Source organism: Panulirus ornatus, chromosome 44 (genome assembly GCF_036320965.1).
Source record: "Panulirus ornatus isolate Po-2019 chromosome 44, ASM3632096v1, whole genome shotgun sequence".
In the NCBI taxonomy this organism is placed as follows: Eukaryota; Metazoa; Arthropoda; class Malacostraca; order Decapoda; family Palinuridae; genus Panulirus; species Panulirus ornatus.
In genome coordinates this window covers 14,106,680-14,125,940 of record NC_092267.1, presented here as the reverse complement: position 1 = coordinate 14,125,940, position 19,261 = coordinate 14,106,680, and the positions used below count along the sequence as shown (strand labels likewise).

General features: G+C 38.7%; 2 protein-coding genes across 21 annotated transcripts in view; one reads left to right on the top strand and one right to left on the bottom strand.

Moving 5' to 3' along the window:
- Window positions 1–5,350, top strand: part of RPA2 (Replication protein A2) — a 37,695-nt gene extending 32,345 nt beyond the window's left edge. The window contains exons 8-9 of the mRNA XM_071687975.1: window positions 1,293–1,558; window positions 4,914–5,350. Coding sequence (XP_071544076.1) covers window positions 1,293–1,558; window positions 4,914–4,995 — 348 coding nt within the window. The 3' untranslated portion in view covers window positions 4,996–5,350. The remainder of the gene's footprint in view (window positions 1–1,292; window positions 1,559–4,913) is intronic.
- Window positions 5,351–13,410: 8,060 nt separating this feature from the next.
- LOC139762765 (uncharacterized) overlaps window positions 13,411–19,261 on the bottom strand; it is a 172,651-nt gene continuing 166,800 nt past the window's right edge. For 14 of the 20 annotated variants that reach the window (XM_071687890.1, XM_071687883.1, XM_071687888.1 and 11 more), the window contains one exon: window positions 13,411–18,317. In XM_071687890.1, the coding sequence (XP_071543991.1) occupies window positions 18,125–18,317 (193 nt within the window). In that variant the 3' untranslated portion in view covers window positions 13,411–18,124. The remainder of the gene's footprint in view (window positions 18,318–19,261) is intronic. The other 6 variants (XR_011715831.1, XR_011715833.1, XR_011715832.1 and 3 more) reach the window with 4 other exon arrangements.

Genomic DNA, 19,261 nt, shown 5'->3' with positions numbered 1-19,261 from the left:
GGTTCTGTGTAATTCCTCCAAGACCCAGTTTCTACCATTCTCTGTCGAAAATTCCTCACAATTTTCCTCTCCCCTTTGATGGTTCTGTAATTCCACCTCTTGACTCAGTAAACACTCTTAGTATTACTTTAACGTCCCCTCTTTCTTGGAAACCTCTTATTATGGAAATTGTTAAGTGTGCCTCTTAAAGAAACTGGGAGTCCTGGTTAGATGTCTGAATTTCTTTTCTTCTAAACATTTGCTCCACTTATAGAAAGGATTGATTCATTCTTGTATGGAGTACCGCTCTCCCATCTACGGTGGTTCTAGCTTTGGATCCTTGCTTGACAGAGATGAAACGAAAATGGTTAGACTTAAAACACTCAGGCTAAATTCAAAACTTAAGCCGCCTATCGTACGTTGCAATGTTGGCTCATTTTCCCTCTTCTGTAGGTACTACTATTATTTTTGCTTGCAAGAACTGGCTGCTTGTGTGCCCCTACCAATAGCTAAACCATGCAATATTCAGCAAGCTATTGCATTAGGTGATTACTGTGTGGTCTTTGGCAACTGAAGGATGGGCCATTTTGATAACTTTCTTTCCCTACACCTCAAAGCTTTGGACCTCTATACCCTCTCATGTCTTTCCCAGTAACTATGTCCTGCTGCATTTTAAAAGACAGGTTTTTCACCTCCATATTTGTAAATACTTTCCCTTGTCTCTTCTCTTTCCCTTTAATGAACCCCTGTATATTTCAGTTAAGGCCTGTCATTGATATTGACTTTTTTCTGTGGCTGGAGCCTTCATTGTATAGAGAGAGAGAGGCATGGGAGGAAATGGTTGTGATGTATGGTACAAGCAGGAGTGATATGTAGTTTCTTAGTTCATAACAGTATGCAGAGTGAAAATATTGTCTATACTTGTGATATTTTCTTAATGCTTCATTATCCATGCGCATTGTGAAATGTATGTTAGGTACTGATGGGATGATGAAAGATGCCTCATTATTACATAATTGTATAATGTGTACAGAATAATAGTTTGTGGTGCTTAAGTTAAACAAATGTTTGGTTGTGTTCAAGTATTGATTAGAATATAGAATTTGAGGCACTGTATATACCTACTTGCAGAATACCATTACTTATACCTTAGTAATATGACGTTTAAGAACCACTACGTTATAACCATATTACATATTTACTATTTCTGTTTTGTGCAGATTGAAGCTTTTATATTCATTGCACTCACTCACTAGATATTTTGTTTTAGTGAAATGTAGAATTTTGGTCCAGAGGTCATATTGTCTTTTCAGAGCATATCACAGGGAGCAAACATGGCTAGAGCATCTGGGCCCTCCAGCATGGGAATGATGTCCAACTCCCTGGTTGGAGCTTCTGGTCTAGATGGTGGAGCAGGGGGAGTAGGCATGGGTGGTGGAGGCTTTGCTGGAATGCAGGGACTTAGTGGACAACAGCGCTTTGTTTACGAAGTTATCCACCAATGCCCTGATGAAGCAGGTGTCGCAAGGGATGTTATTTATGCCACTTTTAAGGGAAGGTTTAATCATTCAGAAATTAAGTGAGTACATTTTTTCAGTCTCCCCTAATATTATATTTTACAGTGAAGCATAATAGGATTATTGATTTTTTTTAAGCAATTGAATACTCGCACACACACAGAGAGAGTACTGTTTGATGGACAGAAGTGTAGTTATGAACTTTACTTCCTTTTATCTCATGTTTTTAACTGAGTAAAGATGCACAAATAGAATACTGAAGTACAAGTAGTGGTTGGTAGGCTGCCACCAACCAGGGAAGTATATCCTGGGTACTGGGAGGGTTAGTGATGACTGCTTAGTGAGCCAGCACTTCACTGGTTGTCATTTTTCACTTCTTTGAACCAGGTAGCTGTCTTTTCTTTCTGCCTTACCTGCATTCTGTCCACAAACATACAGTCTCTCCTTGTCACACATAACACTTGCACATCTCACTCTTTGCAACTCTAGATTTTTCTCTGTTGAGTGCCTTGCACTAGTCCTGCCTTTTGGTGAAATAGTAGGAACAATAGATAGAAGTAGGAGATAGGCCTGATATGTAAAAGTTGTGGGCAGGAGCATTTGTTAGAAGTAGTAGTTTGGAACATTAGTCTTGAAAATTAGTTAGAAACATGAAGTACTTGGTAGGAACATTAGTTAGGAGCCTCTGAAAACACTACACTAGAGTTACCCTTTGCCAGTGGCCTGTTAAAAGTGAGGTACTAAAGGTTAAGAAGTGGCACTAGAGTTCAACAATTATGAAGACTTTTGCTGTGGCCACCCCCTGAGAGAGTTCCCAGAGGGAATGGGCATCAAAGATATAGATTATTAGATAGTTTTTGTATATATATGGTGTGGGAGGTAAGTTGCTAGAAGCAGTGAAAAGTTTTTATCGAGGATGTAAGGCATATGTACAAATAGGAAGAGAGGAAAGTGATTGGTTCCTAGTGAATGTTGGTTTGCGGCAGAGGTGCGTGATGTTTCCTTTTCTTTCTTTCATACTATTCGCCATTTCCCGCATTAGCGAGGTAGCGTTGAGAACAGAGGACTGGGCCATTGAGGGAATATCCTCACCTGGGCCCCTTCTCTGTTCCCTCTTTTGGAAAATTAAAAAAAAAAGTGAGAGGGGAGGATTTCCAGCCCCCCGCTCCCTCCCCTTTTAGTCGCCTTCTACGACACGCAGGGAATACGTGGGAAGTATTCTTTCTCCCCTATCCCCAGGGATGTTTCCATGGTTGTTTAATCTGTTTATGGATGGGGTTGTTAGGGAGGTGAATGCAATGGTTTTGGAGAAAGAGAGAGAGGGGAGGGGGGGCAAGTATGCAGTCTGTTGTGGATGAGAGGGCTTGGGAAGTGAGTCAGTTGTTGTTCGCTGATTATGTAGTGCTGGTGCCTGATTCAGGTGAGAAACTGCAGAAGCTGGTGACTGAGTTTGGTAAAGTATGTGAGAGAAGAAAGCTGAGAGTAAATGTGAATAAGAGCAAGGTTATTAGTATTAAGTTCAGTAGGGAGGTAAGTTTGAATGGAGAAAAACTGGAGGAAGTGAAGTGTTTTAGATATCTGGGAGTGGATTTAGCAGCGGATGGAACCATGGAAGTGGAAGTGAGTCGCAGGATGGGGAGGGGGCGAAGGTTCTGGGAGTGTTGAAGAATGTGTGGAAGGCGAGAACGTTATCTCGGAGTGCAAAATGGTTATGTTTGAAGGAAGTGGTTCCAATAAGGTTGTATGGTTGTGAGGCGTGGATTGTGCGGAGGAGGGTGGATGTGTTGGAAATAAGATGTTTGAGGACAATATGTGGTATGAGGTGTTTTGATCGAGTAAGTAATGAAAAGATAAGAGAGATGTGTGGTAATAAAAAAAGTGTGGTTGAGAGAGCAGAAGAGGGTGTTTTGAAATGGTTTGGTCACGTTGAGAGAATGAGTAAGGAAAGATTGACAAAGAGGATATATGTGTCAGAGGTGGAGAGGACAAGGAGAAGTGGGAGACCAAATTGGAGGTGGAAGGATGGAGTGAAAAAGATTTTGAGCGATCGGGGCCTGAACATACAGGAGGTTGAAAGGCGTGGAAGGAATAGAGTGAATTGGAACAATGTGGTATACTGGGGTTGAGGTGCTATCATTGGATTGAACCAGGGCATGTGAAGTGTCTGGGGTAATCCATGGAAAGTTTTATGGGGTCTAGATGTGGAAAGGGAGCTGTGCTTTCGGTGCATAACACATGACACCTAGAGACTGAATGTGAACGAATGTGGCCTTTGTTGTCTTTTCCTAGCGCTACCTCACACGCATGCGGGGGGAGGGGGTGCCATTTCATGTGTGGTGGGGTGGCAATGGGAATGGATGAAGGCAGCAAGTATAAATATGTACGTGTATGTATGTATATGTATGTATATGTTGAATTGTATAGGTATTATTATACTCTGTCACTGTCTCCTGCGTTAGTGAGGTAGCGCAAGGAAACAGACGAAAGAATGAACATATTCACACTTGCTGCCTTCATCCGTTTCTGTTTGCCACCGCACTGCACATGAAACAGCACCCCCACCCCCCATGCACTCGCAAGGTAGCGCTAGGAAAAGACAACAAAGGCCACATTCGTTCACACTCAGTCTCTAGCAGTCGTGTGATGCACCGAAACCATATATTTTTTTTCCATGTTATTATTAGCTAATTCTCCAGTTACATAGAGTATATCCAAAGCTTGCAACTTATGAGTTTGCTTTCACATTCCTATCTGTTATCTAGTGTACTATGAACACCACCTGTCTCATTACCAGTACAAGCTTCAGCATGCTATGGGACTCCTCATGCCTTGAATACAACATTCAAACTGGCCTTGAATACAACATTCAAACTGAGACACAGAACATCTACTTCTCAAGAGTCTTTCATTTAACCCACTAAGACAGATATGTACTACCACATCATTTGATATATGGTAATATTTAGAGGATGTGGCTGGCTCTGTAGGCATTGCAGGCACCACCACTCTGACCATAACCTGCACTCCACATAGTCATTCTCAACTTTACACCGCCATATATGTATCAGTGATGCTCTCACATCCACTACAACTGTCCTCAGCATTCAAATGAACACCAACCCTCCCACCATTCTTGCTACCATTATCAGCATTTCCACCATACCTGTCTAACAGCAACACTACCATAATATGTAATCCCTATCACCATCCCACTTATTTATGAGCATCATTATCACTACCCACTTCACTGTTAATACCTTGAATATCCATCACCATAGCAGGACCCAACATTACTACCTTTGCCAGTACCACACACCAGTTTCCCCTGATTTTTATTTTTTTTTTTTTTTATTTAGAGTCCTCCCCCCGCTTTTCTTCCCAGTGGGAAATATGTAACCATTGTCTGATGCATTTCAGTCAAGTTTTGGATTTCCTGAGCAGTGAGGGACACATCTACTCGACCATTGATGATGATCACTTCAAGTCAACAGACAGCTAAGTGCAGGCCACAAAGGAATTAGACATTGTGCTGGTTGAGTGTGTTTTAGCAAGATTTGATATCAAGCATTTGGTGATCTTTAGTAATTTTGCAGTACATTCATTAGATATTCTCATCTTAAATTATCAAAACTACCCACTTGTTTTAAATTATTTTGTTCCCTGAAGGTAGGATTGTTTCATTTTTTGTTTAATTTCTTGCACATCCAACCAATGATTGTACAAGTCTTGTTACTGTGTCTGTGACAAGGGATGATTATGAACATAAATGATATATTGCTATAGATGTATAAGGAAAACTTAGAAATTAGAAATTTGATTTTTATGCACTTTTTAAGTATTATACACATACTTTCTATGTTGTTTCAATTTCCTTTTTTATATGCATGAAAATAGAATCAAGTAATAGTGCATCTGGAGTGATGTGTGATACACAGTGGTATGGAGATTGAGAACTGAAAACAATGATAGCCCAATAACTGAAACTTTTTTAGGTAACAGTAAAAATGCAAAAGTGGGGTTATTTATAAGACAGTACATTTTGTACCTTTCTCTAGGTATGACATTACATGTTGTACCTTTTTCTTGACATCTGATTTTTTTTCTCTTGTACAGTTCTCTTCAAAGACAATAACAGTCCTTCCTTGCAGATGTTGTCTGTACAGTTACACCTTGTATCGCTAGTAGTTTAGCTTCCTCTTTCCTGTACTCGCAACTCTTTCTCTTGTGTTCACATCCCACTTTCTGCCTACCACACGCTTCACCTGCATACTTAGGCACAGCTTCCTTAAATATGTTGCTGTTCTACACTTCCTGTTTTTAACCCTCCTTACATGTGTATGTAAGGCGACTAAAGGGGGCAGGAGAATGTGTGTGAGAAATATTTAGAAAAACGGATAGATAGATCCCCCCCCCCCCCCCCCCCCCCCCAAAAAAAAAAAAAAGAAGAAGGAACAGAGAATTGGGCCAGGTGAGGGTATTCCCTCAAAGGCCCAGTCCTCTGTTCTTAACGCTACCTCGCTAATGCGGGAAATGGCGAATAGTTTGAAAGGATAGATTTGTATGTGGTATTTATAGATCTGGAGAAGGCATATGATAAGGTTGAGAGCGACGCTTTGTGGAAGGTCTTAAGAGTATGTGGTGAGGAAGGTAAGCTGTTAGAAGCAATGAAAAGTTTTAATCAAGGATGTAAGGCATGTGTATGAGTGGGAAGAGAGGAGAGTGACTGGTTCCCAGTGAAGGTTGGTCTATGGCAGGGATGTGTGATGTCTACATGTTTGTTTGATTTGTTTATGGATGGCATTGTTAGGGAGGTAAATGCAAGAGTCTTAGAGAGAGGGGTGAGTTTGCAGTCTGTTGGGGATTAGAGGGCCTGGGAAGTGAATCACTTGCTGTTAATGGATGATACAGCGCTGGTGGCTGATTCAAGTGAGAAACTTCAGAAGTTGGTGACTGAGTTTGGAAGTGTGTGAAAGGAGAAAGTTGAGATTAGATGTGAATAAGAGCAAGGTTATTAGGTTTAGCAGGTTTGAGGAGCAAGTTAATTGGGATGTAAGTTTGAATGAAGAAAAATTGGAGGAAGTGAAGTGTTTTAGATATCTGAGAGTGGACTTAGCAGCAAAGGGAACCATGGAAGCAAAAGTGGGTCACAAGGTGGAGGAAAGGGTGAAGGTTCTGGCAGCGATGAAGAATGTGTGGAAAGAGAGAACATTAACTTGGAGCAAAAATGGGTATGTTTGAAGGAATGGTGGTTCAACAATGTTATATGGTTGCGAGGCATGGTCTCTAGATACAGAGGAGGGTGGATGTGGTGAAAATTAAATGATTCAAGGACAATATGTGGTGTGAGGTGGTTTGATCAAGTAGGTAATGAAAGGGTGAGAGAGGTGTGTGGAAATGAAAAGAGTATGGTTGAGAGAGCAGAAGAGTGTGTGTTGAAATGGTTTGAACATATGGAGAGAATGAATGAGAAGAGGTTGACAAAGAAGGAAAGGTTGACAAAGAAGATATATGTTTCAGAGGTGGAGGGAACAAGAAGCAGGAGATCAAATTGGAGGTGGAAGGATGGAGTGAAAAAGATTTTGAGTGATTGGGGCCTGAACATATAGGAAGGTAAGAGGCTTGCAAGGAATAGAGTGAATTGGAACAATGTGGTGTACCAGTGTCAGCGTGCTGTCAATGGATTGAACCTGGGCATGTGAAGCATCTGGGGTAAACCATGGAGAGGTCTGTGGGGCCTGGTTAGGGAGCTGTGGTTTTGGTGCATTACACAACAGCTAGAGACTGAGTGTGAATGAATGTGGCCTCTCTCAGTGCACTCACTTTCAGTAACCTCTCCATTGCACAACTACTATTTAGCCAATAATCCATTTACATCCATTGATCCAAGCCCCAATATTCAACTTTTTTCCTGCTTCTATTAGTAGATTTCTTAGATTGTTGAAGATAGGGTCATGAATTGTTCTTGTTTGACAGGATATTACGTCCAGTGTGACAAAAGAGATTTGAATGACCTTAGGGTGTACCATATGCAGGACACTGAGTGTGTCGTATGATGATCCATTCGAATCTGTCCTGCAATTCAGAATTAGACCAAAATACCTTACAGTTTTTACACTTCAAAATTTCTGAAAACACAGGATATGTTATTGCTTATGGCATATGGAAAGTTTGTACATTTGGGTAAAACACTTGGTGCATACAGAAGGATGGGTAAATTATGTAAGGGTTTAGTTTCAGCATTTTATTTTTCTTTGACAAAGTAGAGTAGTATATATGTATTGACTCCATTTCCATTTGCACAACTGGCTGAGGGAATGTTTGCTCAATTCCTTGAATGTCTCAAGAGTTTATATCGTAAAGTATATTGATAAAAGATAAAAGATGCAGGGTTTGGTCATAAAGATTCAAGAGTAGCAGAGGTTTTCAGTAGTAGAAGGGCAGTTTATTTTGATATGTCATGATAAATTTTTACATCTGAAATTGAAGTTTAACTGATAGAAAGCAAGAACTGGTGTTCAAATAGACATTGTGAATAATGGTCGCATGATGAGTGTGGATACGGTACAGAATGGAATATTGAACAGGAATCATTTTGATTTTTGTTCAACAAAAAAGACTTGTAATTACCGCAGGAACATTATCTAAGAGAGAGTCTGGGTATTACCCAGGTACTCTCTAAAGAGACTTGTAACCCAAAGCTGCACCAGTTTAAGAGTTCTTTGACAAGACTGTAACTTGCATTGATACAGCCTTTCCAATGTGTGACTTTCCACTGTGATATAACTTTTTGCAGGTGGAGCCCTGTAATTAGCTCTCTCTCTCAAATTATGGGATGAGGGATGACTTCTCAGTGTAATTGAATGAATATATAACATTAACTTTCAGTGTCTAAGGTCTTTCTTGCATTTGAAGAAAATTTACGTTTTAGCTTACTTTTAAAGATACATCATAAGTGGTCACACTTCAAGGAATTATATATATAGCAGAATTTATCATTTATTGATGATGCCAGTGTCACCACACAATTGTTTACGTTTCAAAATGAAAAAGCCTTATGAATTGTTCAGCATTTTTGTGTTTTATGAAATCATTTTGTTAGAGAAAGGATTTCGATGAAATCTTATTGTTCTTATTGTTTGAATGTGAAACAGACTGAGGCAGTCCCAGAGCAGCTAAACAAGATATAGTCTTGGGTCAACAAGAATAACAACATGGATGGTGGTGCAAGTCCTTTCCTGGCTTGCAGGAATGGAGGGCTAGGCATATGTGGTGTTAGAGAACCTCAGCAGTAGGAGGAAGTTTTTAATAGGGTGTTTAGAGTATGTACATGCACATATATTCATAATTCAGTATATATATTATTTATTAATTGGCACAACCTTGAATCTTTCCCTCTGCTCAGTCTTGCATAAGGACCATGGTAATTACTGTATTGCACTTCTTTCTGTAGTAAAGATTTTTTTGTGGCATTCTTCCTATACCACTGATGTTATAGGGTTAGGAAAAAGCTACTTAGTCTTAGAATGAATATATTATCAAATGCTTGAAACTACCCTAGTCATCTGTGATACTTATAAAAACTTTTAAATGTAAAATCACAGTAGCATGAAAACCTCCATTGGTATAAATTGATTAATTTGGCCATTAAAATATTTAACAGTCAGTTCATGTAGGAGATAGAAATAATACAAAATGGCTGGTTATTCCCTAAAAAATGTACATTTGATAGTTACCATAAGGCATGGACATGATTGGAAAAATGGATAGAAAAGAAAACTACGTAACCTTGGGAAGATGGCATTGCTCGCTGTCCACAAAGATTTGTTACGACTGTAATGATTACATATCACCAAGTTTTATCATTTTACAGTTACTCTGCATTGTCAGCTTGCAATACCATGATCATATTTTTAAGACTTTGAGTTTAATGGTATACAAGTATCTTAAAATAGTAATAGCTCTTCTATGTTACTTTGACAATCCTGTAAGCTACTAAAATCACTTGTATCCAGGACATCATATTCTCTGAGTTACATTGTTTATGATGATGGCAAGGTTTTACCAAAAATAGATAACATTTTGAAATATGAAATAAGATATCCTGGATATTCTGAGTTTTGACCAGCTAGGCTTTTGATTATTAGAGTTGAAACATTTTATAAAAATCATACTTTTTGAAAAGAATTTTATCCTCAGTTGATTATAAATTTCTTATTCTAATAATGAAATTCATTTTCATTGTTTAAACTAGCAGTAAATTTCAGTTTCAGATAAGAGGCCCAGAATCATTACCCATAAATGATTGCGAATATGAATTTGTGTATTGTATGAAAAGTAATAGACTGCTGTAGTAATGTAAGAAACGAAGATCAGGTGTTAAAGAATTTCTCTTAACTTCACAGCAAAGTTGCTCATTATCAGGAAGGTAGGTTTTGTTTTAGCGAAGTGTCATGTTAGGTTTTTTAGTGGTTTATATGCATTTTAAGTCATTTCAGAACATTTCATATTAAACTCATTAAATGGGTGGATCCTGATCATTATTACATCTCAAGATGTGTATTTTTCAGAGTTTAGAAAGTTTTTCAGTAATGTTTTGCTACTGTCGCACATGGTTTTGTTAGTATGTTGTATTGAGAAGTCTTGAAAAGCACAGGGTAATTATGATTGATGTCCACAGAAAAATGTGAAATTTAATCGACAGGTAGTAGTTGGTAGGCAGCCAACAACCAGGGAGGTATAGGTAGGCAGCCAACAACCAGGGAGGTATATTACCAGTACTACCCACCTTGGTATCGGGAGGGCTAGTGACGCCTGTGTAGTGAGCTAGTACCTCATTAATTGTCAGATTTCACTCCTCTGACACAGGTAGCTGTGTTTTCTTTCTGCCTCACACACACATTGACTACTGGCATTCTGTCCACAACCATACAATCTCTCCTTGTCATACATAACACTTGACAACACTTAACTCACACAGCTCATTCTTCATAACTAGATTTTCCTGTGGTGAGCATTATTCACTAGCCCTGCCTTTTGGCAAAATGTTAGGAGCAATAGATTGAAGTATTAGGTAAGAACATTTAGGCAGGAGCATTAAGTAGAAGTAGTGGATAGGAACATAAGGCAGAGCATTAGGTAGAAGAAGTCAGTAGGAAGTTTACGTAGGAGCCTTGGAAACACTGTGCTTAAGTTGCACTCTGCCAGTGGCCTGTCAAGGGTGAAGCACAAAAGCCTAAGAAGGAGCACTGTAGCTCACCAGTTTTGGAGACTGTATTGTTGTGGCCACCCCCCTAAGGGAGTTCCATCTGGGAACAAGCATCAGCGATATAGATAGAATAGAATTGATTGATGCATAATTTGTTATTCAGTAATTGATTATGACAAAGGGATGCATCTTGTAAGTGTGTTTTGTGATGTAGTTCGTTGTTGATGTTTGCTGGCCGGTTGTTACAACAACTCAGAAGGAATTTTTCATCAAAGGATTAATATTTCTTGAATTGAAGGCACCACTAGTCCTGGCATAGTGACAGAAATATTTATACTTTATTAATTCAAAAATCTTTCTTGCACAAAGCACATGCACATTAGGTCAACTTTTTTCTTTATGTCATTTCCCACATTAACAAGGAAGTACCAGGAAGCTGGTGACTGAATTTGGTAAAGTGTGTGAAAGAAGAAAGTTAAGAGTGAATGTGAATAAGAGCAAGGTAATATATTAGGTACAGTAGGGTTGAGGGTCAAGTCAATTGGGAGGTGAGTTTGAATGGAGAAAAACTGGAGGAAGTGAAGTGTTTTAGATATCTGGGAGTGGATCTGGCAGCAGATGGAACCATGGAAGCGGAAGTGGATCATAGGGTGGGGGAGGGGGCGAAAATTCCGGGAGCCTTGAAGAATGTGTGGAAGTCGAGAACATTATCTCGGAAAGCAAAAATGGGTATGTTTGAAGGAATAGTGGTTCCAACAATGTTGTATGGTTGCGAGGCATGGACTATGGATAGAGTTGTGCGCAGGAGGATGGATGTGCTGGAAATGAGATGTTTGAGGACAATGTGTGGTGTGAGGTGGTTTGATCGAGTAAGTAACGTAAGGGTAAGAGAGATGTGTGGAAATAAAAAGAGCGTGGTTGAGAGAGCAGAAGAGGGTGTTTTGAAATGGTTTGGTCACATGGAGAGGATGAGTGAGGAAAGATTGACCAAGAGGATATACTTGTCGGAGGTGGAGGGAACGAGGAGAAGAGGGAGACCAAATTGGAGGTGGAAAGATGGAGTGAAAAAGATTTTGTGTGATCGGGGCCTGAACATGCAGGAGGGTGAAAGGAGGGCAAGGAATAGAGTGAATTGGAGCGATGTGGTATACCGGGGTTGACGTGCTGTCAGTGGATTGAATCAAGGCATGTGAAGCGTCTGGGGTAATCCATGGAAAGCTGTGTAGGTATGTATATTTGCGTGTGTGGACGTATGTATATACATGTGTATGGGGGTGGGTTGGGCCATTTCTTTCGTCTGTTTCCTTGCGCTACCTCGCAAACGCAGGAGACAGCGACAAAGCAAAAAAAAACCAGGAATAAAGAAATTGCCTCATTTGCACACACCCACACTCCCACTTTCCTGTATAATGCACCAAAACCAAAGCCCCCTATCCACAGCCAGGTCTCTCAGACCTTTCTGTGGATTCCACTGACTGCTTCTTATGCCATGGTTCAGCTCATTTACAGTATAGCATCCCCTGTAAACCACATTGCTCTGACCCAGTCTATCCCTAACAAATCCCACACCCACGCACATGGTAAGTCCCAGAGCTCTCAAAGCATCTGCTCAATCCTTCTACGTCCTCCTATGTTAATGGTACTACCGGCCCGGATATTGGGAAGGTTAGTGACGGCTGCATAGTTAGTCAGCACTAGTGTTTGTCAAGTTGCATTCCCCTAATCCAGATAGCAAACTGTCTTTTCTTTCGGCATCACCCACAGGCAGACTGCTGGCATTCTGTCCACAAATGTGAATCTCTCCTTGTCACACAAAACACTTAACTCACAACTCATTCTTCATGACTAAATTTTCATATGATGTGCCCTGTGTGCTAGCCCTGCTGTTTAGCTAAATATTAGGAACATTAGAAGCAGTAGGTAGTAACATTAGACAGGAGCTTTAGGTAGAAGTGATAGGTATGAACATTTAGATTTGAGCTTTAGGCAGTGATAGTAGGTTGGAACATTAGAGAGAAATAGACAGTAGGAACAATAGGTAGGAGTCACTGGAAACGCTGTGCTAGAGATGCCCTCTGCCAGTGGCCTATTAAGTGTGAGGTAGTAAAAGGCTAAGAAGCAGCGCTGGAGTTTACCTGTTATGGAGACTGCTGGAGTTTACCTGTTATGGAGACTTTTTCCGTATCCACCCCCTAGAGGAAGTTCCCGAAGGGAATGGGCATCAGATATATAGGTAAGTCTTGATATTATTATCATCAATATTGTTTTGTTAATTTTTTAAAGTAACTATGCATGATTTTTTAGCAATGCAGGGCATGTGCATTTCAGAACTATTTGGACTGATGTGCATCTGTGAATTTTTTTTTATGTAAAATTGTGATAGCTCTGGATATTTTTAAACATAGTTTAATCACAGAAGTGTTCATGTGTTCCTTGATTAACATAGATGTACACAAACACCATGGATGATATGGATGTATGCCATGAGAGCATACATGAAATATCCTGAGGTGAGGGTGTTGTGAGTGGTCAGAGGAAATAATTATGCCAAGAAATACATGTGTACTGTATGTCATGTGCGCAGTGTATTTAGATAATGGGAGGTTTCTCCTGCCAGCTGTTCCTGAGGAACAGCTGCAAGAATTGTGTAAGTGATCAATTAGTTTAAGAGAGCGTGGTTTTTAGATGCTGGTTTCTCTGCTAAAGAGCTAGTGCTTTTTTTTTTTTTTTTTTTTTTTTTTTTTTTTTTTTTTTTTTTTTTTAAATTGGAACCAAATCATTGATATTTAGAATTATACTGCTATTGATCAGGGGTTTCCCTTCCAAAGAATGAATTGCATGTACACCACACATACTGGCCTGGTACTTTCAGAAAATTACTCTGGATTTAAAAGTTTGAATATCACTTTTGCATACTGAGTTCATTTTTGCATTATAAAACAAATATGTAGTACTGAAAACAATTTAGAAGTCTTTTTCAATCATATTTTTATTTATTTATTTTGCTTTGTCGCTGTCTCCCGCATTAGCGAGGTAGCGCAAGGAAACAGACGAAAGAATGGCCCAACCCACCCACATACACATGTATATACATACATGTCCACACACAGCACATATACATACCTATACATCTCAGTGTATACATATACATATATACCCATGTACATAATTCATACTGTCTGCCTTTATTCATTCTCATCGCCACCCCGCTACACATGGAATAACAACACCCTCCCCCCCTCGTGTGCGAGGTAGCGCTAGGAAAAGACAACAAAGGCCCCATTCGTTCACACTCAGTCTCTAGCTGTCATGTAATAATGCACCGAAACCACAGCTCCCTTTCCACATCCAGACCCCACAGAACTTTCCATGGTTTACCCCAGACGCCTCACATGCCCTGATTCAATCCATTGACAGCACGTCGACCCCGGTATACCACATCGTTCCAATTCACTCTATTCCTTGTACGCCTTTCACCCTCCTGCATGTTCAGGCCCCGATCACTCAAAATCTTTTTCACTCCATCTTTCCACCTCCAGTTTGGTCTCCCACTTCTCCTCGTTCCCTCCACCTCTGACACATATCCTATTGGTCAATCTTTCCTCACTCATTCTCTCCATGTAACCAAACCATTTCAAAACACCCTCTTCTGCTCTCTCAACCACACTCTTTTTATTACCACACATCTTCTTACCCTATTATTACTTACTCGATCAAACCACCTCACACCACATATTGTCCTCAAACATCTCATTTCCAGCACATCCACCCTCCTGCACACAACTCTATCCATAGCCCACGCCTCGCAACCATACAACATTGTTGGAACCACTCTTCCTTCAAGCATACCCATTTTTGCTTTCCGAGATCATGTTCTTGACTTCCACACATTCTTCAAGGCTCCCAGAATTTTCGCCCCCTCCCCCACCCTATGATTCACTTCCGCTTCCATGGTTCCATCCTGCTGCCAAATCCACTCCCAGATATGTAAAACACTTCACTTCCTCCAGTTTTTCTCCATTCAAACTTACCTCTCAATTGACTTGTCCCTCAGCCTTACTGTACCTAATAACCTTGCTCTTATTCACATTTACTCTCAGCTTTTTTTCTTTCACACACTTTACCAAACTCAGTCACTAGCTTCTACAGTTTCTCACCTGAATTGCTGTTTCCTGCGTCAGCAAGGTAGTGCCAGGAAACAGACGAAGAATGGCCCATCTACTCATATACACATATATATATACATAAACGCCCATGCATGAACATATAAATATAAACGTATACACATATACATATTCATACTCGCTTGCTTTCATCCATCCTGGCGCAACCTGCCCCACAGGGAACAGCATCGCTGTATATAATTCAATTTACAGTTTTATATTCAATTTACCATCTATACCGCAAACATCTATAATTCGTGGTAGCCTTACTCGCTTGTTCACTTGTTCACATCTTGTAAAGTTATGGTTCAACCAGCTACTCCATAACTGGAATTTTGCATTTTATATTTCAGAATTTTAGGATCATTGATACCAGTCTTTCAGATGGGTTTTACTGGTTTTTAAGTCTTTTCTGTGTAATTTATGTTAATGTATACTGTATAAAAACATGGGAAATTTTGATGTATTGCACTTCCCGAAAATTCTTTGTCTTTGCTTATAGCAAGTGTAATATGAATTTTCCCCTTTGTACACAGAATTGATTTCCAGGAGTATAAATGTTAATTGGTTCACTTTTACTTCTCATCTCAGTCAAAACCATAAAGTTTCCATATTTGGTGTTAGTATTTTTATAGCAGAGAAAAAAAATTTAGAAATTAAAATGCTACATTTATAGAAGGGCATCAATATCCTCAAAGTGGAAGAGATTTCATGCTCTTCTATGAATGATGGACTGAAAACTGTGTAAAAAAATATATCAGTGGCCAGGTTTAAAAGAACACCACACAGCCCTGCACGTTAGTTCATGATTAGTCTTTGAAAACACTGGATATTGTCATGATATATCTTTATGCATTGTAATACATAACATGCACTTGTAATAGTGAAAACAGTAAATGGTGTTGAAACGTAATGAAGGTCTAAATTTTAAGGGATTTACTAAGCAGCCCCTCACTGTAACTCATATATGCTCATGTGAAATATCATATGTTATTATTATATATCTTTATTTTTGTATTATAGTGTATTATAGTGCATTACATACACAGCATATCTTGACATTATAACATCCATAAATTATCTAAAATATAGTGGAAGCAAAGTACAAAGAGGAGGTGACTGAATCATTGCAATGTCATAGCAATCAGCTGAATGCCATTGTTTATGGATGTGGTTCAAGTCAGCACTGCATTTGCTCTGCACCTCCAGGGACCCTTGTGTTATTTCCTGATTGGGTAAGGGTTGGCAAACTGTGTTGGATGTACAAACTTTTTTGACTGCTGTGGACTATCATGATATTTTTAAAGAAGAAAATTGTTGCAACTTTAATCTTGAATTCTGGCCAGATGGTTTAGGTACAGATTGGCAGTTATCTAGAAGATGAAGTGCCAGTGATTGGATGTGTGTTGGATGCCTTTATAAGGGTAACCACCAGAAAAGTAACAGAACTTACCGAGAAAGGGTTAGAACACTGCCAGCATGATATGTGGGTATTCAGAATTTAGATGGTAACAGACTATGGATATTTGAAATGGGGATTCTTTGACTGTGTAATGTGTTTTCAGTTTGAATAGATAATGGAAAATTGCTGGTTTGTGATATAGGATAATTCAGTTGTCTGCAGTGTGTACTGTTTTGTTGCATACTGTTTACCTGTATACTGTCCACGTTATCATGATTTTTTTTATCAGCATGGAACTTGTCATATATAAATTGAGCAGTAACCATCTTCAAGTGTTAAAAATCTTACAGGAATGCTTAGAACTTCAGCACAAGAATTTCAAGTGTGAAACGATCAAGTTTTACCAAAACAAATATAAACAAGGGTAAAATTTGAAATATAGTTTTGTACTTTTTTTATGTAACAAGATTCATATGATAAAGGATTTCAATAATATGGTATTTATAAATGTCTGCATGTATTTTTCTATAAGTTCTATGCTTTATTGCAAACAATTACCTGCAAATGAGGAGTCACCCCCAGTGAGGTTGTACCATTGTCAAAGGCCAGATTGGAAACCAGTCTCCTCGAGGACCTTCCTGTTCCATTGGAGTCTGTTATTTCCCTGCTTCTGTATGGAATGCAACCTTGAAGAAGCATCAGCCCTATAAAACAGGCACTGAGGTTGCATGATAATGATAAGTTATATGAACAAATGACCTCATCCTAAAAAACAGTTTGAATCTCATAGAGGCAGCCTCTGAAATCTTAAACAAATTGACAGATTGGGATCTCCCCGGCTAGACTTTTATGCTTTCTTGTGTTTGAGAGTAAGCAAGAAACTTAAACTGCTTAGTGAAAAGTAAATCATATAGATGGATATCCCCAGATTTTCTAAATGACATATAAAAAGTATGGGGAAATGTGATATGGATAAGGGCAGTGTTGAGGATATATGGAAGCTGATTTTTAAGTTTTTCAGAATTTTTTTTATTTACATAGGTTATAGTCTTTTGTTCATAATGAAAAGAGCAGATTTTTAGCCATTATGCAGTAGAAAAATATGGTAATATGTTAGATTGATTACAAAGATTGTGACAATACAAATGACCAAATGTGTTTTTGATTTTTCTTGCATTAACAGTTCAATAATCTTAATTGCTGTAATTTTTGCCATTAGAACAATATGTTAAACATCATCTTACAATAAAATCCTAGCTAGGTTGTTTTCATATTAGACTCATACATTAGGGTTGAAAAAAAAATCAGAAATCAGTGTTGTTTTTGTGGATTGTGGCAATTAAGTGACTTCAGTGCTTTTAAAAAAGATTGACATCACAGTATCCTTAATTATTTGGTAAATATTTACACTTTGGTCTCACATAGCATAAGATCCTGTTAAGGATTGAAATAAATATATAATTAGTTTACTTTTAGTATTGTTTGATGTATATAAAGTTTTATTGGGAGCATATTGATGTACATGTTATAGAGGCTAGAGTAATTCCATGAAGACTTTCTTAAAATATGTCTTCCATATTACTGCTATGATACAGCATGGAAGACAAGGTAAATTTTTACTTAAAACTTAGAACTTTTAGGGTCAAATATCATGTCTACCTTTAGCAGAAATAAAATGAACAGAATAATCATAGCTACACCATAACTATATTCCAGAAATTTGATGAATAATTATACTATGGCAGTAATTTGCTGTTATCATCAAAGAGTCTGATTCTGGAAAAACATCCAATAGCTCACTTCTATCATACTATTTCACCACAAACATCTTTAGCTCCCAAGAAGTATCGGGTTGAACTCAGTATCGGTAGAATGATGTTCTGCGTGGAAGTGGCGAGACAGTGGAGGATAAGGTGGAGGTGTAGCGGGGAGGGTCCATAGTTGTGTAGCCTCGATGGTATGATGATGACGAGCTCAGGGATGGAGATGTAAGATGTGAAGATGGCAGCCGAGTTGAGGGTGTGGTCAGAACCTCCCCCTCCACTAATGTCCTAGTGGTTAGTACATGTCATATTAGAAAGATAATTTTGGAGGAATGCTTATCTTAAGAGGGATTTTCATCTAATTGTTGGTATAACTTAGCTTTAATGTAAACATGATTTTTTGTACTGCTTTTATAATATGTGATTCAGATTCAGCTGCTTTGATTTGATATCTTAATATGATGCTTATGATAATTAATTTATTACAAATATTAAGTATTTTGGCTTTGTGCATGATATAACATTATGTGCAACATTTTACTTCATTCAATGGTCAGTGATGGAAGTCTATGTTAATATACTGCAGATACATGCAAACATACACAGTATTTTTTATTTGTATAGCTTTTGGTATAGGCAGAATAAGCAAATGGACAAGATGCTTTTCCCTTGAAAATTATATTAGGCTAAGCCTGCATGATGGCATTTTATGAGGCAGCAAGATTTCCAGATTTTAGTGATAAGCATGAAAACATATCAGTGATAAAGATAGGTAAGTTGCTTATTAGGAGGGAAGCTCCATAAATGTAAGTATTCAGAACTGTAAAACTGCCAAGACCAGATTCATATCAAAAGTTTGAATTGTTGGAACACTATCGAAGTTACTGAAACTTAAAGAATAAATTGTTTTAGATTCATATTGAACTGTTTAATGGTTTTAATTGGTATGGGAATGTAGGTGGTCTTAGAATGATCTTAACACCTAAAGAAGGTGTTATCGATGCTTTGAGTGGTGGCTGTAACTTTGACCTGAAGGCTGTAATGTCCCTGGCAGTTGAGAAGACTAAAGCCCAAATAACCATCTAAACAACCAGGCCTGTTTTGAAGCTTGATCAATGGCTGGACACCTTTGTTAAGCTTGGTGAGTCAGGGAAAACTGTTAGCTTCAGCCAGTCTCAGATTATATATCTTCAGCTCTTCTTTGTGATAAAAAGATTAGGCCAGCTGAGCTT